The sequence below is a fragment of the Pipra filicauda genome, unplaced genomic scaffold (genome assembly GCF_003945595.2).
Source record: "Pipra filicauda isolate LSUMZ 115617 unplaced genomic scaffold, ASM394559v2 scaffold91_size2508729_pilon, whole genome shotgun sequence".
NCBI classification, from domain to species: domain Eukaryota; kingdom Metazoa; phylum Chordata; class Aves; order Passeriformes; family Pipridae; genus Pipra; species Pipra filicauda.
This window is the reverse complement of record NW_024105109.1, coordinates 1925812-1952433: the sequence shown is the minus strand read 5'-3', so window position 1 is coordinate 1952433 and position 26622 is coordinate 1925812. Positions and strand designations below refer to the sequence as shown.

The following is a 26622-nucleotide window of genomic DNA, read 5'->3' as shown; positions in this document are numbered from 1 at the left end:
ACATAGCTGGAGAGGGAAGAGATAGATGTGTGCCTCATTTTCTATTAGTTATACCAATGAGTTGACTCCAAAGGAGAGACAGGAGTCAGTTTTGCAGTCTCTGAAGATATGGGAGATTTTGGAAATGTATTAACATCCCCTTAACCAAAATACAGACTGAAAAATCCAATGTGCTAGGAAGGCAGTCCAAGGATAAGTCTATTGATAAGGGGCTTCAGAAGAGCTATTCTGACCAAAGGGTTTGAGGAATCCAATCCCTTTTCAGGGTCTCACTGTTCCTGTGTTTAGTGGGCTCTTCTGTTCTGCATGCATTCAGTGTGTAGCATACAGTTCCTGGTTGGCAGCAAAGGTGTAAACCCTCCTAAAAAGGGGACAAGAAAAAGTAGCAAATGTTCCAAAACCACCAGCTGCCTCCTTCAGCTCAATCTAGAGAGTGCTTTTAGTCTCAAATGTTAAGTGTTTGGACAAAGTGAGCTGAAAGAACTGTTTGGAGCTTCTAGTAGTGCTCCTGAAGCCCCTGGGAACCATCTTTCATTTCTTTCAGTTGGAGACAGGTCTCTGTGATAAGGAGCCTGGGGCAGTGAAGTAAAGACTGAGGTGTATGATAGAGGCTCTTTGAAGGGCTTCTTTTTTTTCTCTTCCTTCATGGTAAACGGAAGGGGTTAGAAGAAGCCAAATAATAAAAAATAGCAACACTGCATTTCTGGGAGAAATGTAAATAGTTAACCATCTGAAGAAGAGGAAACTACCTAATTGTAATGGCGTATATAAATATTTCTTTTGGCTATCAAGGCAGTGATAATACCTGATTGAGCCTTTGCAGTGCCAGTTCAAACAAGGGCCTTCCTCTTTAATGTCTTCTGAATACCTATCTTGCCCAGATATTCTGACAGGGTGTCTCTCTTCATGTTTTGTCACATAATTGCAGACTAGTCTCCAACAACCTCCCAAGTAATTTCTTTGTCTTATAAAGAAAGCCGTTTGTCACTGCTAGAAATTCAAAACTATTTTTAGAACACATTACCTACACATCTGTTTGGGTAAGTTCTCCTCTCCTGTTCTTGCCAGCTGTTCATGGAAAACTTGATCATGCAAATGTTCTTAATTTGCTGTCTTATTCTTGCAGGAAACTTTTAAGTTTTAAATAACGTTATGGAGATTTTTGGGTAGGTTTTCCCTGCTATTTGCATGCAACCTATGTTATATTTTTTTAAAATATTTTCTGCAGTGTGTCTGCTGCCCGTTAATAGCTTAATTGGTTTCAGGAGAGACGTATGGTAATTTCTACAGATTGTGTTCATTTACTTTGGTAGCAGAGCGTGCTTTTCTTGTAGATGTTTAACCCATGAAAAGAAAGTGAGAAACCTTTGAATGCTCTTAGTTTTTATTGTGAAATATCTTTAAAGACATGCATCTTACCAATCAAAAGAAAACAATTTGTATAAAATCACAATTACCTGAGTAAAACCAGAACAGCACTTCTTAAGCATCTAGGAAAGTGTTTTTGCTGTCTGTTATCTGGGGTTATATAATCCCTAAACAAGTGCCTGTGTTCCCAAAGCCACCTTTCCTTTGTAAATGATCATTAGGACTTTCATAAGGATGTCTCGATGTGTATCCAGATCTCTTTGATGTCTGTTGTTTGGTAGGCTTCAAATTCCCGATGCTTGCAAAAATGGGAGTGTAAGCCATAGAAAGAATGAGGCTGGTTCTCACTTTCACTCAGGACATGCTTCTATTTTCTGCGTGGAAATTGAATAGTATTGACCTAGAGAGATCAGGAAGCACGTAGGAAAATCTCATAGGGCTTAGGGTGTCTGACTGCCTGCCAAACAGAATACCAAGTGTTGTGTGGGATTTGACTCTTACTCTTAGTTGTCTTTAGGAACTGACCTACCTGGGTGTTTTCTTTTTGCTTGTCTGCTCTGTCTAAAAATCAGACCACCACAGCCTGTGAAGTGTCCCTAAAGGGTGGGTGTGCTGCATACCATTGGGGATATTTTTAGTAGATTCTGTTTGCTGACTGACTTAGTGTGCTATAAATACAGAGTTCTCATCTGGCATGCACTATGCATGTCTTCTAGTAACTTATAATAAATTCACCTAAGAATAATGGCAAGAAAAAACAAGCTGTTACAATTTATTTGGCTTTCCATGTGAAGTGTCATTTGTATAGAGCAATTATTTGGTAACATTTTAACTGTAAATGGCTTTTAAAACTAGTGGTATTCCAAAACACTTCCTCGTTGGGCTCCCATAATTAATCCTTTTGTCAGATTGATTTATACTGCATTTTCATTATGGTTTTAAAAGTTGAAGGTGGAGTTTTTAGATAGGGAAGTTAGTTTAGCATCTGGAATGCTATCAATACTAGTAAATGACAGCCTTTGTTATGTCAATACTAGCACAATGCTTGAACATGCATAAAGGCTATTCTCTGGGGAAAAAACTTAAGCCTAGTTATGATTCTTCTGGATTTTTTTTCCCTAAAGTATTGGTGTATATACAATTTTTTGAGTTGAAATGTAGTTAAGGCATTTACCGTGTTTCTCAAATTGTCAGGACTCAGTGCAAAAAGGAGAAGACCCCATGTCTTATTAAAATACAGATGCATCTGTCTTTTAGTATTGAATATGACACAGAATTGAAGGATGGGTTTTTGCTGAATTGTGCTGAGCGTAACCTAAATGCAGTTTTTCTGTACTGCTAAAATAAAACCTGCCAGAGCATACAGTAATAGATGTGAAGTTTTCTGTGTGCAGCAAAAGAAAAGTCTGCTTAGAGGTGCTTTCTGCAGATTGCTTGAACACACAAGCAGTCTTTTGAGAATCTTAAATTTCTGTTATAATGAAATCCAGACCGATCCAGTGATAGTTTTTCAGATAACTTACAAAATAGGTTGTCTCCCTGTCAAGAATCGAAGATAGTTCCCTAAAAATCATGTTACTTTTTAATCCTGACTTCCTGCAGCTATTAGAAGCTTTACTTATTGTGGAAGGAAGAACATCACTCCTCATATTCTTCAGTGTGGATTGAGTGTGAATATGGATTGAAGTTCCAGTTTGGGGAAAAAAATCTTGCTTATCTTGAGAAAATGCTGTGATGCTACCAAATAGATCAGAGCATCATCAGTCAAGCAAATTTCAGAGAGATAGTGATGGATGATCTCCAGAATATAAAGAACAGTGACAATAGTAAAATGCAGTTCTCTGTGGTCATTTAACTGCTTGCACTGTGAGCAGTCCTCTTCTCACTGTTTTTGCTCTATCAGCAAGGATGACCAGACTACTCTAAAGCAAGGATGACTGAATTAGCCTAAGATGCCAGACCTGAGAATTTGCTGTCCATTTTCTTGTGTGTGGTGTTGTCCTTTGGGAAGAAGGAGTTTAAAGTCACACGCCTGCATTCTGAATTCTGGAAGGTGTACTATGCTTGTGCAGAGTGGGCTCAGGGCTTCTACAGTTTTTTAAACCGGATAATCATGATTCATCTTCAGAGCTGTTTGTGATGAAGTTTCCTGAAAGGTAGTATGACTGAGCTCAGGTGTAAAATGCCTAAATACAGGGTCAGCTATGCAACTGTCTTCATTTTAATTTTTGAATGTTGTGATTTTTCAACCTTAATGGTAAATTAGGGCTGGCTTGAATGTTTTGGTTTTGGGATTTTTTCACTCCCTTATCCATGTGAGTATAGTTGTTAGAGGTAGTCAGATCAGTGTGGATAGATACTTGTTTTTGTTTTATTATAGGAGTAGTGCTACCTGAATGACAATTAGCTTGACTGGCCAAGTACAAGGCGGAGCAAAGAAGACCTGGCTTTTTGTTAAAGCTCTAGTAATCTGTTAATGAATTACAGTTCCAAAATAATAAAACGTAATTGTAATACCCGTTCTTTATTTTTGAAGTACTGTGTAAAGAAAGAAAATACCTTTTCCACCCATGCAATACCGCCATAAGGCTGTTCTTGGCTAAAGAGAAATGATCTACTAGAACAGCACATGAACGAAGCCAGCATGAAAATCACATATGTAAAAGGGCTGCATGCTATCAAAGAAACACCCTTTGAATATCTAATTTGGCAGTCCTAAGATTTGCATACTAGATGAGTGACGTTTAGATACTAGATGACAAGTGTACAGGCATTGCCTCGCTTCTTAAGGACTGAAATACATTACTCTTAAGTTAATTTTAATTGTATGTTTGCTCCAGCTCAGCCTTGGATTAGTTTATATCCGAGTGTCTCATATCTGTGAATTTGTGTGTTTTGTAAGTGATAACATTTTCAAAGACACATGATACCGAGCTTCTTTGTAACCATGGGTGTGAAAAACTAAGATTTTGAAAATGCTACTGAAAATAAAATACAGTACTGAAATAGCTTCTGGTTTGGAGAAAATACAGATTCCATTGCTAGCATAATAAACTGTGTACCAGAATAAACTAGTTTACACACACTTGATAAGATCAAGATCCAGTGACAGCATAAAACTGGGGAGTGGAGGAAATGTTCTGTGGAAACATGGGACTAGTTCTGCTGCAAACAAAGAAATAAGAAGGCTAATGCAAATAATGTGTTTTATGTTGTGCAAATGGGGGAAATGGATGACTGGTTTGGCCCAGGTTGTAAAGCACACAGTTGTGTTCAGCTGATCAGATCAAAAGGAGGTGATGAACACATTTAGAGCTGGAGGGCAAAAGTTCCTTCTAGTGGGCTGGGCTGGTGTATATGACTTCGCTCTACAGGTGTCCAGGCAACCAACCTTTTATAGGTATTTAAAGATTTTGCTTTAAAGCTTTATTTCGAAGAAATGTATGAAAGAGTTTTAAGCTTGGATGATGTAATTTCTTGATGTTAAACTGTTTAATACATTGGGGAAATCTATCAATATATGAAAAGAGAGCTAGAATTAAGTCTGCTGAAGACTGCTTGGACTGACAGCAGTGTTGAGATTGTTCCTATCCACACATACTAATGTATCCTATCCACACATACTTATGCTGTCATAGAATCTGAGGTCATGGAGCGGTTCTCAAAAGCATTCTAATTTTTAAATTCTGGCTAGTGTTGTTTCTCTTTTAGGGGTTGGCTAGCTGTAGTTTTGACCAGTGGCTAAATCATTCTTTAAAAAACGTGTTCAATATTTGACCTTTTAAATTACTTACTGTCAGAGCAAAAGGTTTCTAGGACCGTAGCTGTAGTCCTTGCTTTTAGAATAGTCAGTAGAAATTAATGTCTGTAATTTCTTTCAACTCTTGGAAAAAATTCTACTCTGAAGAGTCTTTATCAATGCTAAGAATGACTTGCCTTATATTTGTTGTAACAGACATGTCAATCTTTCTCTGCAAAATACTTGCTTATGTATGGCTGTTGCCTGATTATTAATAATAGATTAATGATATTGACCTCCATCTTAGGTGAATTGGTATTTTATTGATGAAAAACATGTACTTGGCAGCAGAGCTAGAAGTAGCCAAAAGCATCCAAAAATGGATCCCTGTTGAAGTGTATTGGAGAATTGATTCTCGTATTTTACTATCTGAAAGTTGTTCCTTCCATCTCTGCCATACCACAAATTGTTCTTTAACTAATGAAAATGGCAAGTGTAGTATGGAGGGTATAGACTGGTATTGAAGGAGGATGCAGGGTGGTACTGAATGCTGTTGGTTTTCTGAGTCTGAAAAGCTATACAGCCATGTTGTTGGTTTGATGATACACCTGGATTGCTAACTATGCTGAGAAACAGGGTGCTGGGCTAATGTAGGATCATGGATCCTACATTGATGATCTTAAAGATCATCTAGTTCCACCCCCCGTGCCATGGACAGGGACACCTTTCACTAGATCAGGTTTCTCAGAGCTCCATCCAACCTAGCCTTGAACACTTACAGGGGTGGGGCATCTACAATTTCTCTGGGCAACCTGTTCCAGTACCTCACCAATGCTGAAAACATACACTAGAGAATGTGGGCTACATGGCTATTTTAGTATTGGAAATTACTGTACCTACTAGCTCTCCTATAATGAACTGAGAATGGGAGACCTGAAGGTATTCTGGTCCAGATGACATGACAGGTCATGTCATGGTGATTATTCTGGTTTTCCCCTTGTTTTGTTCAGTAAATACCGCAGCTTGCAGCTTAAGAACACGAGTGATGCATGATTTGTCCACATGAGGAAGCCTCTTCAATGCTTGGAAGTAGTCAAACGTTTCTACTTGTATTTAGCTGTAATGTTTGTAACATGGTCTGTATTTTCCAAAGTGCTACAAAATATTAGTTATAAGATGCACCTCTAGGGATTCTATTTCTCTTCATTTTCCCATCATGGATTTGCGCTATCTCTGGGCTGTTTAACAGTGTCCCATGGCAGCCTATTCTTAACTGTAAAACTTTGTAAGCTGTAGCATGCAAGCGTTCTTTGAAATATGTTTAAAAACAAATGCTTGTATTCAACAGTGGCCTGACGCTATCAACAAAGATGCAGAATTAAAATGAGTGAAAAACATAAGCACCCCAGCAAATGTTACCCTCACAGGAAATCCTTTGGAAAGGATCCCAAATTTGTAAGCAAGAAAGAGGAGGAGGAAAGGTCTCTATGGAATGGTGGTGTTTGTTACATTACTCTTACTTAGAGGGAATCAGGATACATGGATATGAGTGCTGATGCAGTTGTTTTCCAGGCTCTTAAACTACGGTACTGTGACACTAAAGCTCTGTTTGTGTCACTTATTGAGTCCCTCTCCTCTTTTCTTCCTTTTTCCTGCCCTTATGCTGTTTTCTGTGTGGATGAGTCATCTTAGTTGCAACACCTTTATTAGTAACTGAAGTACTGTTGAAAACAAAAATAAATGTGCAGAAATACTGATTTAGCTGGATCTTAAAAATACATTTAAAGTCAAAACAATGCTCGAGTTTCAGACTTGTTTCTTTTTTTACTTGAAAGACACAATTTTGGGTGTTATATCCAATTTGGATTTTAACTGCATTATCCTAGTTTTATCTAGAAGTTGTTATATACCTGTAGTGCTAATGGAGGAGTGACACTGAAGAGAAACACACTGAAATAGATAATTCTAAAGTTCTATATCAGAGAGAAAAGAGGCCATTTTGATTAAATTCTTTATTTTAGGGATCTATTTTTAGGTATTTTCTTGTCTCCAGTTTTTCTAACTTGCATTTCCCCAAGATTGAAAATTGTGATGTAAATTTTCATTAGCAGTATTTTGAAGCACAGATGGGTTAAAACTGATTACACTTGCTTCCCCAAAGATCTAACCATGTAAATATGCTGTACATATAGCACAAGGCATTAAAGCCTGGAACTTAAATGTCAACGTATTAAATTCTAATCCTATTGGTTTTCTGTTTATGCTTTAAGGATTTGTAAATTTGCAAAATTACACGCTTGCAATTTGATTTCAGACGTGAAATTTCATATAGAAATAGGAAAGGAAGAAAAGCCTCAAGACAGTACCTTTATTTTTCTTACATTTTTCCTCCCGTTGTTTCTCTCTGACATATTTAGCCTTGTGCTCCTTCAGGAGGTGATGATAAATGTACTAGGTATGATGTTTTTAAGCTACTGGTACAGCTAAAACACCCTGAAGACAACTTTACTCAAGTCAGTGAATCTTACACGTGCAGAACTTTAGATATACTCACAAATCTGCCTTGAAGAGCAGAATCCCACTTGTCTGGAATTGTCATCTATAACTGACTAGGGTTCCTTCCTCTTCTGAAGGGAAGGAGCTCTTTCTGTAATCTCAGTATTCAGATCCTTAAGTTGTTAGATTTGTAGCTCTCTGCAGAAGGCTACAAACTGCAAGCAAATTTTAATGGTGCTTTCCTATCTCTGAAAGTCAGTAAATGCTATGGCAATAACTGAGGAGTAGGAATATCACCACAAGTACTTGTCCATAGAGAGGTAAATACAGAGGAAAGATACAACTGTTATTGTTGGATGCAATACTTAAACATTGCATGTTCCTTTCTTACAGAGTGTGTCGGAAAGCCATTTGACATTTTAAATTATTTTCATGATTATTTTTAGGTTAGTAGGCATAGAATGACTTTCCCCCCAAAATTTTACCCAAAAAGGGTTACAAGAACAGATTTAACTCTAAGGAGTGATGTGTGGGCAAAAGCTTCCTTGTTGATGTTCTTAGCACTTGAAGAGAACTTGGGCTTAACAGTTCCTTCCTGGCAGTGGAATGCAGGATCAGCTATGTTTAGCCCATTCCGAGTGATGATGTTTGTCTATTCTTTGTAATTTTCTTAATGGAAAACCATTTATTTCCTCAGGTATTTTATTTTGACAACTAATTTTGCCATTGGAAAAATTCCTAATGAACAAATTACTCTTAGTGTTTCACAACTGATTCCCAATTTTGAATGCAGAAATTTGCATTTGATGCATTTTTATTAACAAGTAGCTCTTTCTTCATTACAAGCGCAAAGGGTTCTTTTTTCCTTTTTGATTATATGTGACTCTTTCTAGCTATTATATACAATTTCATTGAAGTATATAACTTTGAAATGTAAGTGAAAGGGCATTTATTGCACTGTTGGAGTTCAGTATCTCTCATTTTTTTTGTCCACCTACTTTGAATTAGGTTTGTAGAAAGCTCCAGTTTGCTATGTGTCTGACAGAAAAGGACCAGGATGGTAATGAAGAAAACATCATTGAACAATAAATTAACTGTCTTTAAAAACTTAAGTTGCTTGTTTCTATCAGTGGCTGCCTGCCTAGCCAGATTCAGGAGGATAGATTGGTAAGAGAATTCATTAAAAACAGACTTGCGTAGAGAGTGATCTAGTGTTATTGTTTCTGTTAGCTAGTAAACTTGAAGCTGCTGCTTCTTGTATAAACAAGAAAGCCAGAAGCAATTATTCTTTAAAACTCAAAGCAGCTGCTTGGGCTGCGAAAAACCTTTCCGTAACACAGACAAAAGTACCATTGTGACTGTTTATACAAATTGGCACTGGTGCTGTATAAACAGAGGGGAATTTCAGGGTTTTTTTGCATTTGCATATACCTCATCATCCTGGTACACAAACTGAAATTTTTATCTTTGTGCTCTTGAGCCATGAATCTTGCCCAAAGGCCTAGAGTAAAAACCATTGAAAGGGCTTGATTCTGGCCTGGCTGGAGAAGACAGACCTCATATATGTTTGTGTCACTGTTGTGGTATTTGGCTAACTGCACTTAATAGCAGGATTAACAAAAGACTAGTAATCAAGGATAAATTGTTCGGGGTTGAATACACCCTCCGTCGAAGCCGAGGAGAAGCCGGCGCCCCAGGGGAGTCCCTCCCCCGGCAGAACCTGTTCAGCACCCGCGCCCTGGACAGCTCAGGCGGAGCCTCGTCCCGCTGCCACTCCCGTCCAGGTGCTCCCGCCGCCCCGGGTATCGATAGCCCGCAGGTAAACCGCGGCAATTACAGGATTGTACGTACCATGCCGGCCCAAAGCTTTCTGGTTAGGCTACTGAACTGTATTTAAAAGACCAAGAGTTTGTGATAGACTCTCATTTGCCCCAGTACCTTGTGGTACAGAAAACAGCTTTCATAGCCTTGAGAGTAGACCAGACACACTTCCCTGGCTCTTTGTAATTCTTTCTAAGTCTGACTCATAGGCCTGCAGTTCCTCTGTGTTGCCTTTTTTTTTTTTTTTTTTAGAAAATCTTATTTAGGTTTCAGAAGTTCAGTCTTCATCTGTTTGCTCATTTTTATCTTAGAAAATAGATTTCTTGTCACAGCTTTCCAAAATGGTGATAAGCTAGCTTCCTTATTCTTAGTTTCATATCTGTTGTTTATTTTTCATGTGGTTTAAGGACTTTCTGGAGCTAGTTCTCATTTTCTGCTAAAGTTTTGTTAGGCTTGTAGTTTCAACTTGACTTCCCTGCTTGGTTCTTTACAGTAAGTGGAAGTAGAAAAAGAAAAAGCAAGCTATGCAGATCCTTTCTGTTCTCACACTGTCTATTCACTTTTCTTTTACACTATATGACACTGCTTTTTTTAAATGAGGTGATTAAAGTATTTGATCTTAAATGTTTAAAGTCTGGAGAAACTTCTGCTAAGTTTTGAGTTAGTATTAGAAAGATACCTTGAGTAGTAGGAGACTCACTGAAAGATAACAAAGATTAACTTTTGAAATAACATTAGTTTTTCTTGATAAAAAGATAAAATCTACAAGGTGATATTCTTTTGAAAAGGGATAGTTTTGCATCCAGTAATGTTGAGCTAACAAGACAAGATCCATCTTTTGTGTGGAGGAAAAAGAACAAAACATGTAAATAATTAATTTCACTTAATGGCTTTCAAAGCCAAGATGGAAAACACAGTAATACTTTGATTCATGTGTGAAAACAAGTTTTGTAAATACTTTAGTGACCTTTTTCCTTTTTTTTTAATGACTCTGCTGCAAAGAGCTATGCACTTTGAATATTTTTTTCATATCGTTAACTTCAGTTTATTTAAGATAGTATGTGCTTTTTTTCCTACTTACTGTTACCTTTTCACAAATGTCTTGCAGGATTTTCCTTGGGGGTAGGAGTCCTAAGTAAATATTAATTCCTTTTTATGCTGAAGATCTTTCAGTATACTAACATACCATATACCAGCTTCTATAAGAACATTGGCAACTTTATTAATTTTTCTACTAAACAAATGAAAAAGGAACCCATGTGCATTTCTTGCACTCCCTCCCTACTGGAAGAAATAAAGTGAATATCATGAGGAAAAGAAAATAAACTGATTTTGCTATTTCAATTGTAGGAGTACATTTTCTAAATCAATAATGGAAATCTATCATTTAACAAAAATTAGTGTTAGAGTTTTCTCCGTGTCCTGGAAAAGATGTGTTTCCAAACCACTTGTCCCTAACATGGGTAACTTTGCTTTGTTTAGGTTGGACCTCTGCCATATATCTGGGAAGTGTGGCAAGTTGTTGGGTAATTTCCAGGGTTGCATTCCACCTTTCAATATTATTTTTTTTTCCTCCCCTTAAACCTGCTTCATTTGAAAGATGATATGTAACATGATTTTATTTATATGTCAAAAGTTTTTATTGAAATCACATTCTAGAAGTTATTTCCCTGGTGTTCTGATTTCTTAAGTTTGGTATAAGGACAGCTTATTCCCCCTGGGTAGTTACAGAAACATGTGGAGATTGGACAGTGAATGAAATGCTGTTCGTGTTTGCTCGGTTGGGGATGGAACCCACCATGTGCATTTACAGTTAAATAAATTTAAAGCCTACTTTAACAGATTAGCCAGTGCAAGACAAAAGCTAGTAGTTTAAAGGTTTTTTTTTCCTTGCCTCACTTTAGTTTTTTTTCCTGTAAAATTGTCCCTGTGGGAATAGGAATTGATAATACAAGTTGTCATAACTGGTACTTTAGAAGACGTTCCTATATCTTTTATAACTTGCTTGTGTGCAAGCCATTTGTCCATGAAAGAAAGGCAGCTTTGTAGCTGTCCGTATTAATACATTTGAGATCAGAGTTTTTGTTTAAATTGGTTTTAAAGATTCAGTTTTGTGTAGCTTCTTGCCAGAATAGTAATAGATTGGAATACTGTGTTGTTCTTTTAGTACTTGGAATTGATTCCAGAAGGCTTGCTCTTTTATTTCTAGATGGTACTACCCTCAACTTCTTGACATACCAGCCTAGACCAAGACTAACAATAACATACTGCCGGATTTATGATCCTGCCTATGTTGTAGGTTAGAAACATGCTGCATTGACACAAATATGTCTGAAACATTTGATTTGGCTTTTCCCCTTGAAGCTGTCACTGTATCATTCTAGAGGGTGAAAGTGTAACAAGAGCAGTCTGTCTCAAGTTTTAGTGCAACCTGTATGAATTTTGTTGCAGGTAGAAACCTGGGTAATGAGTTGAAGTTTTTATTTTTCTTCTGTAAGTCATTGTGTAGATGTTAAGTGCTGTGAACACAGTTCCTTAATTAAGAGCTTAATTTTCAGTATTGTTTTGAATGTGTCAATAAAAATTGTCCTACTTACACAATAGTGAAGAAGGACAATTTTCATGTTTATGTTGACTTCTACCCAAAAATGTATTCTCAGTATAAAATAATGTTATTCCTATGTGTATGACATAACCCTTACAACTGGATCTATTTTTCCCTTTTAGGCCAGCTTCTGGACATTTTTAGTACAGTTTAACTAAGGACTAGTTTTACACCAGGAGCAGAATTTCATCTGTCCCACCACATTTTTGCAAAGTACCTGACAGACAGTGTGTCAGGCTGAAGTCTTCTTGTTCACAAAAGAAGTTCAGCATTCACTCATTTTTCAACCTAGAGCTGGAAGAACTCCCTGAAGGATTAGGGAGCTGTTAGTTTTCTGTAGCCTGCCCACTGCCCTGAAAAGATGTCTTCCAAACCAGAAACTGTTGTTGTAGATTATAGGATTAATAGAATGAATGGTACAATGTCTACACACTTCTGGAAAGCAAAGACATAAGTTAGTGATTTAAGTGGCATTCTTGTTGCCCAAAGTCAGGAATTGTATTGAGTATTGCTTCATCTCAAAGAAAAAAACCATAAAAGTTGGTTTCTCTTATTGACACATCTCCCAGTTTAATAATATCTGATTTGATATAACAGCTGTAAAGGACAGGTATGGCAAGACCTCTGAGAGAGGGAGGAAAAGTGTGCTTTTGTGATGACCAACAGGAATGCCAGGCTTCCCTTAGAAGCTTTTATTAGGTGTTTTTGAAAATGATAGTTAAAGGCAAGTTTTAAAAAAGTTGCAAAGATAAAACATCAAAGCCTGGAGGCAGAGGCTGTCCTTTACTTGCCTATGGCTTACTTCTCAGAACTCTTTAATACGGATAGAGTTTACTCTGGAAGAGCAGAAACAGGTCTGTCTTTTCACCAGAGCTGGCTTAATCTTGCTGTTTTATTGGTGGTCATGCTGTGAAATTTATCCCAGTTGCTGTTACTGCACTCATCTGTGTGCAGTGGACTTACCTGCCTTCTGAGGGCTTCTTCTGAGGGGATTTTAAGCTGGTGTCCATGAGGGAAAGAGCTCCTTTGACCTCTCCTAAACTCCAAAATAAGAAAACCTTCTTAGAAAACTGGTAACGGGGTTTAAGTGTGAGAGATTTATCCTTCAAGAGCATCATGGGGACTTTTATAAGACAGTTAAAGTAAATCTTCTGTCTACTGAAACAGGAGTCTTTTTGAGGGACTAATGTTCCTCTTAGATAAAGGAGGAGATCTAATTTGAAACAACGAAATGCCTATAAATTATGGTAATTGTTAATTCTTAAAACCTGGTTTGTGAAAAGTAACAATGTGACAATCCATTCCCCAAATACTTAGCAGTATAAAATCTTTCTTGTTTGGACAATGGTTAGCTTAACTGCAAGTGCCTTTTGAAAATGATAGTTTTCTTCACAGAAGATTTTGGAAATTTGTAGGGTTTTTTCAACCTAGAATGAAAAACTACTATGGGAAAATACATACAAATCTGTGTCTCTAATAATTGTGATATTTGGTTAGTAGTAGTAGTAATAGTCCTGAGTAGTGTCATCTCAGGACTTTAGATGTATGAAGTGATAAAGATTTAGAAATTATTTTTTAATGAGTGCTTTGCACTTTAAAAAAGCTGGAGTCTAAACAGAATTAAATCCTTATTGTTTGAGGAGGGTTAGGTGTTGGGTTATTTAACATGCATCATAGAAGTTTTATTTTCTCAAGTAAGAGAAAATACTGCTGAAGTAGGTATATAGTACATATTTGGGGTGCATCCTTCATTTGATTGTGTCTTTTTCTAGAAGTCCACAGTCTTTTGGTGTGGGTATTTTTTTGTTTGTTTTGTTTTGTTTATATCATGTAAGGGTTTACTTAAATGCAACTTATTGGTCTTTGCCCTCTGGCTGCTGCTTTGATCCTGTCAGTCTCTGAATTGTTGTATATACTCCTGGCACGCGGGCTAAGAAGGTGAAGGGATGAACATATAAATAAGTTGGGGGGAGTGCAGGCTCAAACTCTGGCATTCTTTATGCTTCAAACCCCAGAATGCTCTTTTCATTGAGCATTTTATTATAGATGTTTTAACTGCACAGTCACTGGATTTAGGGATCTGTGGTAGAGCCTTGCTAACTCATTAGATAAGGCTCTGGTTAAGAAGGCAGTGCCACGTGGAAAAGCAGAGCAAATTTATGTCATGATTTACTTTTTCTGTGCCCCTTTCTCAATGTCATTGTAGGCAAATAAGCATTTTTATATAAAGTGACACCTAGAGACTTAGGAGAATTGTTTGACTTTCTGTGTAAGGCAGGGCGAGTCTTACTGCCTTTCTAAAGTATATAATGGTGACATTGTTCCCATTGTAACCATTGCTTTTCCGTGTCTATTTTGGAGTGTAAGCTCTTTGGGGGAGGGACTAATACATATATGTGCACAAACATTTGCAGCATGTAGCATGCTGTGATACAGATTTAATAAGGACATTCCTGAAATAGGAGCAATCATAGTCACTAAAAAACCCAAAACAAAAATCGCAAAACCCAAACAAACCCCAACACCTTTTCTTCTTAAAATATAATTTATTAGCACGTTGCAGTTGCAGGCTGTCTCGGTATTCAAACTCGAGACAGTGTCTCATTTTTTTTTATGAGTATTTCTTATATATATGTATATCACAAAACAAATCGTGATTGTGTTTGAACAGGGAAGAACAAAACATACTTCTTAAATAGCTGCAGGTTCTCTTACCTTCAGTAGCCTTATGGATGAGTAAAGCAATGAAAGCATATAATATTTTACATAAAATCTGTAATTAGATAAGTAAAAGCATTTAAGATGTCATTTTTCATACTGCTGAAAAGTCAAAATACCATTTAGTCTAATTTTTTACGACTGTACATCCCTGTTAAAACTTATTTACAGTCTATTATGCTCTGTGTGTGTGTGTATATGCAATACATGTGCGCATCTTATTAGCATGATCTAGTTAATGTAAACTAGATGTTTCTCTTCTAAGCATAGATGTTTAAAATAGGTAACTAATCAAATTTGTCAACAGTTTGACAGATAGACCAACGCAGCAGTGGTAAACAGCAAAAAATAGAAAATGCTTAGTAGCATTCTTTACAAAGGTTATTTAAAACGTGAGTGATACAGAAAATATTTCTTAACAGTTTGCTCAAACAGTGACATCTTACACATGAAAAGGTGAGAATTACATTGGTAATTACATTCCTACCACTTAATTGCTGTGGTAGGAATGATGCAGCATGTCATTTGAAAGTTGTGTTGGTTTGTGATTTATGGATGTTCTGGAAGATTTTGCAGAATATGGTATGGGTGCTATGTACTTGCTTAATAGAGGTAAAAGAGTAAAATAAAGACAAATATGTCATGATTTATATGTTTAAAGCATGTAAGTCAATAGCTTGATTTTCTTCAGCTTTTATTGACAGTAGTTAAGAAAACTTGTTTGGGGGATTGTGTCTCTCACTTCAGTTCTATCTTCTTCTGAACTAATTATGCATCTTCTTTACTGTTCCTCTTATTAGGCATTTTGTGTCTTTTCTTCATGATGGTACATCCACAAATGTTCTTAAAAGGTTCTGTCTTAGAGGAACTTTTGCAAAACTAGTAATTATATTACATAAATGTGTGTCATTCAAACTCCAGAAACTGCTCTCACATTTTATCAAAATTTGTATGTAATTCATGTTAAACACTTAAATTACATTAATACTGAGGGATTTAATGGTATAATTCCAGTGTACACTTTTGAAATTACGTGTTTTGTAACCAACCCTTAGACCTTTCCTCATTTTATAATATTCTCTTTAATTATGTTAAAAGGCTGGTTTATTCCAACACCCTAGTTTCGGCAATAGTCCATACACTAAGGTAAATATTTTCCACGTTTGAAGAATAGGGGGGTCAACGCAGAGTGAAATTCTCCTAGTTGAATTTTCCATTTAAAAACAAAAGGCCGCTTTATGATAAGCAGAGACGTCAGTACTTTTAAATAAAAAGTTAATCCTGAAACAAAATTCCTTTGTGCTAAGGATGAATGGTATTTTTCAGCCTGGACTTTTCTAATAAGCTCAGTTCTAATAAGCCATACTTTTACCCTGGGAAAAACCCAACCCAAACAAAAAAAACCCTCCAACAAATCCAAATAAACAAAGAAACAACCATACCTACTCTACTCTCACCAATTTCAAGTGAATGAAAGTAAATGAGTCCACAGGTTAGAAGTTTCCCTGCTGAATTAAGAAATTGGTGTCTCCTGTAGAGGACTGGTATTTTGGAGAGTTAGAGGGAAAATATAGAATATAATAATACAGGAAATTGTGCTGTTGTGCTTAGGTAATAAAAATTCTGGTATGTGTGATTAAAAAATGAGATGAAAAGCACAAGAAAACAAATATACATTGAAACATTTGTCCTTGACTTTCTTGAAACTGTACTTTTAATAGATAAAATTTTTATGTTATACTGAGTAAAAAATGTAATGATAAGTATTTTTGGTATATAATTTAATAATGCTGTCAAAAAATGAATCATTATTATGTTTAGAATTAATAAATACACTCCTGGGAACATCCCACATACTAATTTAAGTTTTTACTTACATATATTCTTCCCAGATGTAATCTTTTCTATTTCGTACTCTGACTTTTTTGTCATTGATTGGTTTTCCCCTTTTTTTTTTTTTGCCACTGCTACCTCTATTTCTGCAGGAACAAGTAGGTTATTGGTAAGTATTTCAACTAAATCAGACTTTACAAAGTTTTGCCTTAGTGAGGACTTATTTTTTTTGCCCTCACTTACTTTGGTAAAAACTTTGTAGACAACAGACCAATTGTCTGTAAATGCTGTGCTTTCTCAGGTCTCCATTATCGTCTTGTTTGTGTAGTAGAGTGATAGTTCTCAGATTCTCCGAGAGACTTTGTCTTCTGCATGCTTTCAAGCAGCATCATTATCTGTGCTGTCTTCTAAGATGCTGCCTTCTCCTGGGGCTTGCTCCTTTGTTCCTGTCTGCTGCGTTTCAAGTGCAGTGTTTACTTTGTCTCTCCCATTTCTTTTTTTCATAAGACCTCGTATGCGTTTTTGCCAGTTTGCTCAGAAGACTTCTCTGCGTCCAACAAGATGCTCTGTTTCACGTGTTCAGTTTAGTCATCCTTGTTAACCATTATTCAGCCATTTTCACATCATACATCTTCCCTTTTAGCTATCGTTAAATATATTCTCAGCATGGTATAGCCACTCTCACTTCTCTTATCGTGCTTCGTGTAATTTTGGTCAGATTTGTTGCGATGTACAGCACAAGTTTTCAAGATATTTACGTCTTTGCATTTTGAAAAACTAGGATTATTGCTTCTGATCTTGGAGCAGCTCTTCCTATATTCTCTTTTAAATTATGTGATTTCTAATGGAAACTCTTTCTTTAACCCTAGTATGTTTTTGAAAGTAGCGACTTTATTGACAGTGCAAAGTAGGGCAGGGGAGTGTAGACAAACTGGTACCCTGCACTTAAAAATTTGTAGTTGTCTTGCCAAATTACTCAGTTACTCAGGAAGTGCCTTCTTCTGGCAATAGAACACAGCTGTCCTTTGTGTCTTCTTCAACTTGCATTGTGAAATGATGAGTGGAAAGACCTTTTTCAGGTGTTTGAGGAAAATGTTGCTCTGGGCAATAAGAGAAAATTGAGGGAGTAGCAAAATTAAGGAAGAAAGAAAAAAACACAAGTGTATAGGTTCAGGAGAGATGGGGAATGAGAGAGAATTCTTCCTCCTTGAACTGTGATGGGTGAGTTATGAGGAAAAAAGCAATGGGAGTATGGGATATCTCTGAAGTAAGAGTTTCCAGGCATTTCATTTGCATAAAGTTTTCAGACCTCCAAGCTGCCCTGCGGTGAGTTGTCATCATCTGGTAATGCAAGAACTGAGCTTGTTTGACAGGTTGATCTTGTCTGCCGTGTGTAAATAAAATACTTTTGTGCCGCAAACTGTTGACTATGCTTTCTGGCTACTTGTTTTCTTAATAAGATAGTCAATTTGGCTCCAAAATGTATCACCCCTGGCTGAGCTGCATATTCAGACAACAGCAGTGGCAAGAGCCCCCACTTGTGTACAGAAGCCTCTAAATTGGTGACAGGATTAGTTTCTTCCCGTACTACTGATACTGCTCTGCCGGTGTGACTGGAAGGGGACTTTGCTCTTATCTCTGCTTGCAGAAGATCTGCAATGAACAGACATGAGAAAGAGGAGAAGCATCTTTCCTTTGTTGCCCCTGAGTCATTTTGGAAGAGACTCATCACACCCACATAAAAGAGAGAGAGGAAGTGTGTTCCCTTGGGTTCTCTCCCCTGCTCCCCTCCCTTGGGAAAGATGTAATGGAAATGAATGGTATTCTTCTGTGGAAAGTCTTGTTGTTGAGTTTTTGGTTGCTATATACTTCTCGAGAATAGCAAGCAAAAAGCTAAAATCATCTGGTTTTAGGGTGTGGGTGGAGCCTTTTTGCATGAAAACTGATGCTTGCTCTTGCCTTTAAATCTGCCAAATGCAACACCCAGCATAGGTTTATATTCACACTTGTCTGTCTTCAGCTGCTTCTGGTCCATTGAGAAACTTCTGGTATGGATCTGTGATGGGAGGGGTGTGACTGTCTGAAATGCAGGTAATAAAGTAGAGTGAATTAGTAACTTACAAGTCACTTTAAAAACTGTTCTTGTTTCTGTGCTTGTCAGTTTGAAAGTGCAGAGACTCTAGGACTGCGTGAAGGGGACTTGAGCAACCTCTCATATAGCTTGACTACAGATCCCTGTGGGTGATGGGATGGCCAGGTAGGGGGGGTGGCACTCCCAAACACAGGTGGTGCTAAGAAGGTTTTTCCTCCTCCCACTGGGTGCTTGCATCAGTCTGAAATGTCACTCTTAAAAAGCTGTTCCTCTAATAACAGCTCTTCTTAGTTCTGTATTGAGTTGAAATCAGTCTTTCCACGGGTCTTTCCCACCTGTAATTTCATCTCCTGTTTTGCAAGATATTTTAGAATGGGCCTTTTTTTCTCTCTTTTAATGGATGTATTTATTCAGTTTCTAAAAGTGTGCAGCTCTCAATTGTAATCATCATCACATGTTACTTTTACATTGATATTAGACACTCAAAATTGTGCAGTTGAAAAAAGGCTTCATTTATGAATAAATAATGTGTCTTGTTCAAATTCTCTTCTTCATTCTATACTGTATTATTTTTCAGTGATTCCTACTGAAGATCTCAATTTCCCAATTATGAAGATGAAGTGAGCTGAAGAAGTTATGTAATATGATTGTGTCAATCATAACTTTTTGCTTAGGAGATGAATTATTATCCAAACATATTTTGTCTAATTATTCTGTGGGCTCCTTAATTAAAATACTTCAGGTTTGTTTTTATTTCCCACTTTATATATCCCCCCTTTCCCACTGAATGCTGTGGGAGTTTTAAGTTGGAACATACAAGAGAAAATACTTTTTTTCCCCTCAAGGAATTCACAAGTTTGTTTACTTTAGTTTTACGGTACAAAAGTGGGGAAGAAAACCCCAGCAGATCATGAGCCCCAAATCAGTAAGAGCTGAGAAGAAGATATTATTTGTGCTTATCCTGATTCAGTTTTCTATAAAAGACAGAGCTTGGAACATTTGTATTTTGTTCCTCATCTCTATTTGATTTCCTATTCTTTCCCAAATTGAGGGGAGTATTTCTTTATTTCTTTTCATCTCCAGAAGTCTTTCCAGATGGTGCGTGTTCTCATGGCTTAGACAATTGACAACATAAGGAAGGATGGAAGCTAGAGAACTTGATGTATCTTTTCACCAAGACATTTTCTTCCTTAGCAAAAAAACTTCTGTACATAAAATGGCAAATTTTTTTTGAGTGGCCACTTGTATTGGCAGCTACAGCAGCTAGAAATTCACCTGTAGAAGGTTCCCTGGGAGTTGGTAATGCTCTTTTTTATTTTTCCTTCTAACTTAGACATTTTTTAAATGTTAGTTCTTTGTTCTTGAATTTACTGTGAAATAATTTTCATATTCTCTTTGATGGTTAGGGTAAACTTGCTGGGTAAGATGTGTTAAAGGAATATGCTTTCATGTACAAGGCTTCATGGTTTTGAGCTTACAGAATTACTCATTCTGTCTTTCCACTTCAGCTCTCTGATGAGAAGACAGAATTCTGTACATTATAACTTATAGACCATGTAGTCTTTACTGAACCTTCTTTTTTTTTTTCCTTCTTTAATTTTTACAAATTATTTTCCAGAAGGGAGTAACAGAATTTTGGCTTGAACAGGACTGTTACTTTATCAAGAATCTGAAGTATTTCCATTTATTTTTCTACTGTTCTACGATCTCACTTCATAGTCTTCTATACAATTGAATAGAAAATGAAGAACCAGAAGAAGTAGAGGCATTATACTTTGCCTTTTAAAAAATGTTTATGCTATTTTGCTTTATATTCTTATTAGGCAACTTAGGGAACATGGTCTAGGTGAAAAAGTAGGTGGATGCTGAAACAGTTGGGAAAAAAGTCCTGCAGCTGCTCTAGGAGAGCAATTCGAATGAAGTGTCACAGTGGTCTGCTTTGGGTCTGTTTTCAGTCAACTTTTTTTTGTGGAAGCATTGTTTTTAGCATGCTAGCATTCTAGCATTGTTTTTAACATGCTAGAAGAGTGTTCATAGTTGATTAAAAAAGACAAATGAGAATTACTAAAGGTAAGCAGAAATATAACACTATATAACCCAGGACTTGGCTAGTACCAGTTCTGCTGAAGATTTAGGGGTTGTTGTGGGACATGAGAGGAATGAGCCAATCACCTGTTGATTTGTTTAAAATCAACCTACCCTCATACACACACATAAAGGAGATATCTCTATGTATAGATGGATGTCTATATAGCTATCTAACACCAGGTGTAATGGAATGATATGATAGGTAACTATTAATTTCTGCTTAGGACTTGTGAAGTCTTAGCCTGAGAGCTCTGCCCAGTTCTTGGCAATGCAATACAGTAAGGTTGGAGAGAGGCCAGAGGACAACAAGAGGAATAAAAGGTTTAGACATCAGGGCCTGTGAGGAAAGATTAGAGTAACTTGGTTTTTTTTCAGACTACGGGAAAAAGATGAAGGGCACACACTTTCTGGTGTGAACATGTGTTTTATACTGAGCACAGTTGCTGCCTGTTTTTCATGTCTATTGAACACATAAGAAATAGTGAACTTTTTTTTAATGTGTTGTGTTGTTTCCTTTTAGCATTACTATGCAGGCTTTATTTGTGTGACAGTAATTTTGCATACCACTCTCATACCGTCATATTTACTGGTTGCTGTGCTACCACATTGTCTATACCTCTTTTTCTAAGTACCAAAGAAGAAGTGTGAATATATAAGTAACATTTGTCAGGCATTTTATTGTGATATAGATCTTAGAAAAAGTGTGTGGATGCAAGGATTTATCTTTTCTTATAACTTCTTTAAATGCAAAACAAAGTAGATTTATCCATCTTATTTTAAAACAAAAGGATACAAAGACTTAAAATACTAATATATTGCATAATTATTTTAAAGGAGCAGCTGCTCTCATTATACTTTTAGGTTGGCTTTGGCAGTGTTCCAGTTGATGTTTTCTGCTGAAAGGTTACTCTGATCAGGCTGATTCAGTCTTTTGTGTTGTTGCAGGTTTTATTTGTGCTTACTTCTTGCTACAACTCTTTCATATTGGCAGAAATAATCATCCATTCTTCTGTGCAAGTCTAATACTGCTTTAACATGTTTCCTTCATGTGCAATTCTGTGACACACTGCACTGTGTTGTCTGGAAGCTCTTAGCTCTTCTTTTTTTTTTCACCACAAACTAGATATTCCAGAATAAGTGCCAGTATGATTTTGCAAAAATTTATAGGTCCAGGAGTTTGTTATTTGGATGCTTTATGTTTGCTCCACGAAGTTAAGCGGCCTGATGTTTGCAAAGCATGGCAAACACAGTAAGGTATCACTAACAGGTTGAAACTGGTACGGATAGAGTGAGTGGCCACCCATTGACCTGTCCATGTGGATAGTTTCCAAGCCTGCCAGAGAAGGAAATCATAGGTTTGGTAGATGAATGTGAAAGAAAATGGGATTTCTGGGCTAACTAGAGGTTCACTTGCAAAAGACGGTGATGTTATCAAGAAAGTGATGCATGCAAGAGAGAATGAGAAGACAGAATTCACCTCTGATATAAGTCCTGATACTTAGGCAGGTTTAGTTATTTCAAACTTTCTGTGCCACCTTGGGATTTTCTAGTAACTGTACTGCAGCTTTCTGTTCTGTCTCCATTTCTTGTAACTGTACTTTTTTCCAGGATTTTGGTTTTGTTTTAAGTAATGTGTTACTTTCAATATTGTAGTCAGGGTTGTGAAACTAGATGCTGGGAGCCTGTAAGAAATTGGTTCCCTGCCTGTTGAGGATGCAGTCGGAAAAGTCAGCTAGAAGTGTGTGTTTGCTCAGTTTTGGTGCTCAGTTCTTTCCTGCTGTACTTCTGTATGTAGTGAATGAGGTGAGAGGCAGTTCTTCAACTGACTTAGTTTGTATCACTGGCGTGTTCTCTACTATGGTAGAAGGAAGGACAGCTTTGCAGTGATATGCTGACAGTGACAACACTAATACAAAGGTGACAGTTTGTCATCTTGGGTTTCATAAGGAATGCTGTGAAACCAACACCTTCATAAGAGATGGATATTTACCTAGAACTGTGCGTTATCTCTTGTGCCCTCCTTGTAAATAGGGTGAGCAAGTAGTTAAGTGCCACAGTTTTTAGAAGACACTTCACGTGATAGTACCTCATCTGATAACTACTTCCTCTTTGTTTTCCAAATGTCTGTGCATGCATTGTTTATCTACAAAACTAGTAAAACAAGTCATGTAGAGTGCAAGTTATTTCTGACCTGTTGTTGATTGTTAAAGTCATGTGAAACTTTCTTTAAGTTATTGGAATTGTTCCGTGAGACTGATGGTAACAAACATAGGCTATAAATGTTGTTAGCCTGCTGGGCAGGATACAATAGAATCTTTGTTCTTACAAAGTACTTAATTATAAACTGGGTCGTGAAACTATTGCCTTCTGATTTGAGAAAAGGTGGGAAAATACCAGCTTTTTTTTTAAGAACCTTTAACTGGCTTGTGGACAGTGTTGATTTTTCACTTATTTATATTTTTCAAATACAGTTTAAAATAAAGTAAATATTGTCTCTGCAGTCAAAATAATCTGTTCTTTGGGGTTACTAAGCGAGTTAGAAATATTTATTTCCTTCACACAAAACATACACTATACATCTTTTAGGAAAGATGGCTAAATCCAGGAGCTGGTTATTGCAGCAGAACACTGTGAAAGAATGAGAAATCGGATTTTACTTGTATTTGAAAAATGTTCCAGCAAGTTTTGTGACCCCAAGGCTCTTTTTCTGCTATTATGCTAGTCTTTGCCATGCAACTGATTCTGGACACTGGAAAAACATGTTTTCCACAAATATACCTTTACCCCTGTCAGCTAATTTGTCCTTAAGGCTTAGTTAAGTATGATGTCCTCTACTCTTTGGGTACTTCAGTTCCACATGCTGAGTAGAGCTACAGCAGTCAGGTATCCCAGACTTGCTGTGTCAGGAGGATATTTGTAGTTGTTTAACCATTACCTTCAGATCCCCCTTTGACACAGGACAAACCACAAGATAATGTATTGATAAAATATTTACTATATTGATAGAATGCAGGATGTATGTTCTTTTTTAATAACACTGTTAACTTTAGCAGTGGTTCTAAGGACCTGTTGGTGGTTGTCGTTGCCCCCTGTCACTCCCAATTACGTGTGTTGATGACCCTGGGAATAAACTAGAAGAGTTCTGTCCAGAAAGCAGAGGGAACCTGTTAATGACTGTCTCCATGCTTAACTAGCCATGAACATAAATGTTAACTTGCTCTAATGCAAATACTCCCTTCTGTCACAGCAGGACTCTGTCTGCAGCATAGAAGGAAGTTACCAGCTTTTTCACATCAAACTATGTTGTCAATTATAAATGAGAATAATGCATGGGACTTAGGTCTAGTCAAAGCCTGGTGATCAGCTGCATTAGGCTGATAAAGATGGAGAGAAAGTTTACCCGTGGTCAGTTTTTGAGGAAACCCATAACAAAACAGTAATGGGAGGTTTGGGTGTTCAGAAGACTGAGATACTAATTTCAATTTTAGTCATGTTGAGATGCATCCTCAGGGAAGGAGGCTACACAGTGGCTGAAATGTCACAGATAAAGCTTTCTAAAAGTAAATTAGTCCTTTCAAATTTTTTGTTTGTTTTTTTTTCCAAAAGATGTGTTTGGCTGTTGTATGCTTACTAACCTGTTTGTAACTATTGTTTGTAAAAATGTGGGTTGGGGGTGGAGGATTAAAAATATTGAGAGAAGAGCAGTATTTAAACTGAAGTGTAAGATTGACACAAAGAAGAAATAGATATGAATGGCTTATGACTAAAATGAGAGGAATCAGAGCTGTACTTTACCTCAGGAAATGGCTTCCAGTACATGTTCAGCTGCTGCCCTGAGTTCCTTATGGTTATGACCAGCTGTCCTCTTTGACTTGCTTCCTATTAGCTGCACTAAAGGAATAAATCATTGTCTTGATAAAGGAAGTGCAGTACTTCTATCAAGTGCTAATGCTTCAGATTAGTTGCTGCATAATAATTAACAGTAAAGATGAAAATTCTCAGGCATCAGTAACTTGAAAGTGCAGCATCAAGTTTCTTGTCATCCTTGACTGACTCGGTTCACTGTGGACTCCCAAGGTTAAAAGTACAGAAGTAAAGGGCAACAAACTAAAACATGTGGGAGCAGGCCCAGACGGGCACGTTGCTGGAAGGTGCAGTGGCCTTTTATACAGGCTTGCATCGTTATTTTCAACAGCATGAGAGAAAAAGTTGTGCTTGTGCACTGAGTGTGGACATAGATTAGATATTTTTGCCGGATGTTGTCCTATTGGACAACCTACCTGTAAGGATGCTCCTTAACAACTGTTGTGGATCAAGACGCCTGTTGGTGGCTTTTTGTCTCTCACTTGTGTGTTAATTATTCAGCAGATCAAAATCAATCAGGCTTTTCTCAGACTTTTCTGTGGACTGTAAATCTTGTCCAGCTGATCTTGTCCTTTAACTGGAAGACTGCTGTCTTTGGCAATGACATAAATTTAGGTATTAAGCACTTTTGTCATAGACTGTTATGCAGTTGCATCACAATCCAGATTGTCTTGGTTATTCTTTACCCCATGTTGCCTGAGGCTGTGACCTCAAAAGCTCAACAAGTCATGCTTGGCTAGGATGAGAGAGTCAAACAAAATCAGTGCTACAGGAAATATTAGTGATTCAGTAAGTGAGGCAACACCCCTGAGTTAATGTTTTTCCAGTGCCCCAGCCTGGTAAAAGATGCTGCTGCTTGTATGATGAGATGTAAAACTGAGATCCTTGGTTAAAGTTTCAGTGCAATTCCTGGTAAAAACAGACATGTTAATTCAGAGGTCTTGCCCAAGTTCAGATTTTCATGGCTGTGTCCTCTACACATTTCTAATGTCTGTTTTACTAGTCATATTATCCTCTTGCTCCTATCCTAAACTGTTCTTAGGGTTGTTAGGAAAGTTTGCATTCCAGAGGTGCTGACATGTTTGCAATTGGCAACAGAACAATTTCCGGAAAAAATGGTCCATTTTGAGATCTTTTGAAATCAAGGGAATTATATTCCTGTAAGAAATATCAGGTCAAAGCTGAAAAGCTTCCAGGATTTTTTTTTCTTTCTTTTAATGTGTGCAGAATAACTTTTTGACTTGAATACATGTATTTGCTACATGGTTGAGTGTACTCACACTTATATATTTTTATTTTCCATAGGATTCAAGTGCCCTGTATGTTCAAAATTTGTATCTTCTGACGAAATGGATTTACATCTTGTGATGTGTTTGACAAAACCAAGGATAACCTACAATGGTAAGAAAGAAGTAAGCTGATAATTATTTATTAATTTTAAACATTACTGTGATAATAATTCTTTGCATAATAAGATACTCTGGTAACTAGTTAGTGAACTCAGAAATTAGGTATGTTTTTTTGCTTGTAGTTTTTTCAAATTAATGCTTAAGAACTTGGTCTTTTTATACTGCATGCCAATATAATTTGCACTGTGTTCTGAGAATATAAAATTATTCTCATTTGATTGTATGCATTCCATTTTTTGACCATTGGTCAGTGTGCATTTAGTGTCCACTTGAGATATGTGTAGCTTACATGTCCTCTCGTGATTACCTCAAGTAGTGAGGTGGGTCAGTCAAGTCTCCTGGGGACTTTCTTAAGGACTGTTACTTGACACACTGTGCATTTGCACATTATTCAAGAAAATGACCCTTTCTTGAAGGAACTAAAGAATTTCCTCCTTCTTCAGCTGATTGCATATGTGATACTTCATAAGGACTGGTAGATATATGTGGTTTTGTTATTTTGATCAAACTGGCCAATATCAAATGAACCACCTGTAGTAGCCGTTTTTCCTCTACTACTAAGCTCTCCTTCTAGGCAACTTTTGATGCA

At 37.0% G+C, this 26622-nt stretch overlaps 1 protein-coding gene and 1 long non-coding RNA gene across 3 annotated transcripts in view; one reads left to right on the top strand and one right to left on the bottom strand.

Annotated features, from left to right (window-relative positions):
• Nucleotides 1-26622, top strand: part of ZNRF2 (zinc and ring finger 2) — a 55470-nt gene that overhangs the window by 6262 nt on the left and 22586 nt on the right. The window contains exons 2-3 of one of the 2 annotated variants that reach the window (XR_005567210.1): nucleotides 16733-16749; nucleotides 25930-26025. Coding sequence is in view for 1 of the 2 variants with exons in the window: in XM_027733343.2 (XP_027589144.1) it covers nucleotides 25930-26025 (96 nt within the window). In the remaining variant the exon portion in view is untranslated. The remainder of the gene's footprint in view (nucleotides 1-16732; nucleotides 16750-25929; nucleotides 26026-26622) is intronic. The other variant, XM_027733343.2, reaches the window with a different exon arrangement.
• LOC113994374 lies at nucleotides 18490-25181 on the bottom strand. Its single transcript, XR_003543056.2, has 3 exons — nucleotides 25041-25181; nucleotides 24556-24651; nucleotides 18490-18660 (listed from the first exon to the last, which is right to left on the bottom strand). It is a non-coding gene; the product is annotated as an uncharacterized LOC113994374 (long non-coding RNA).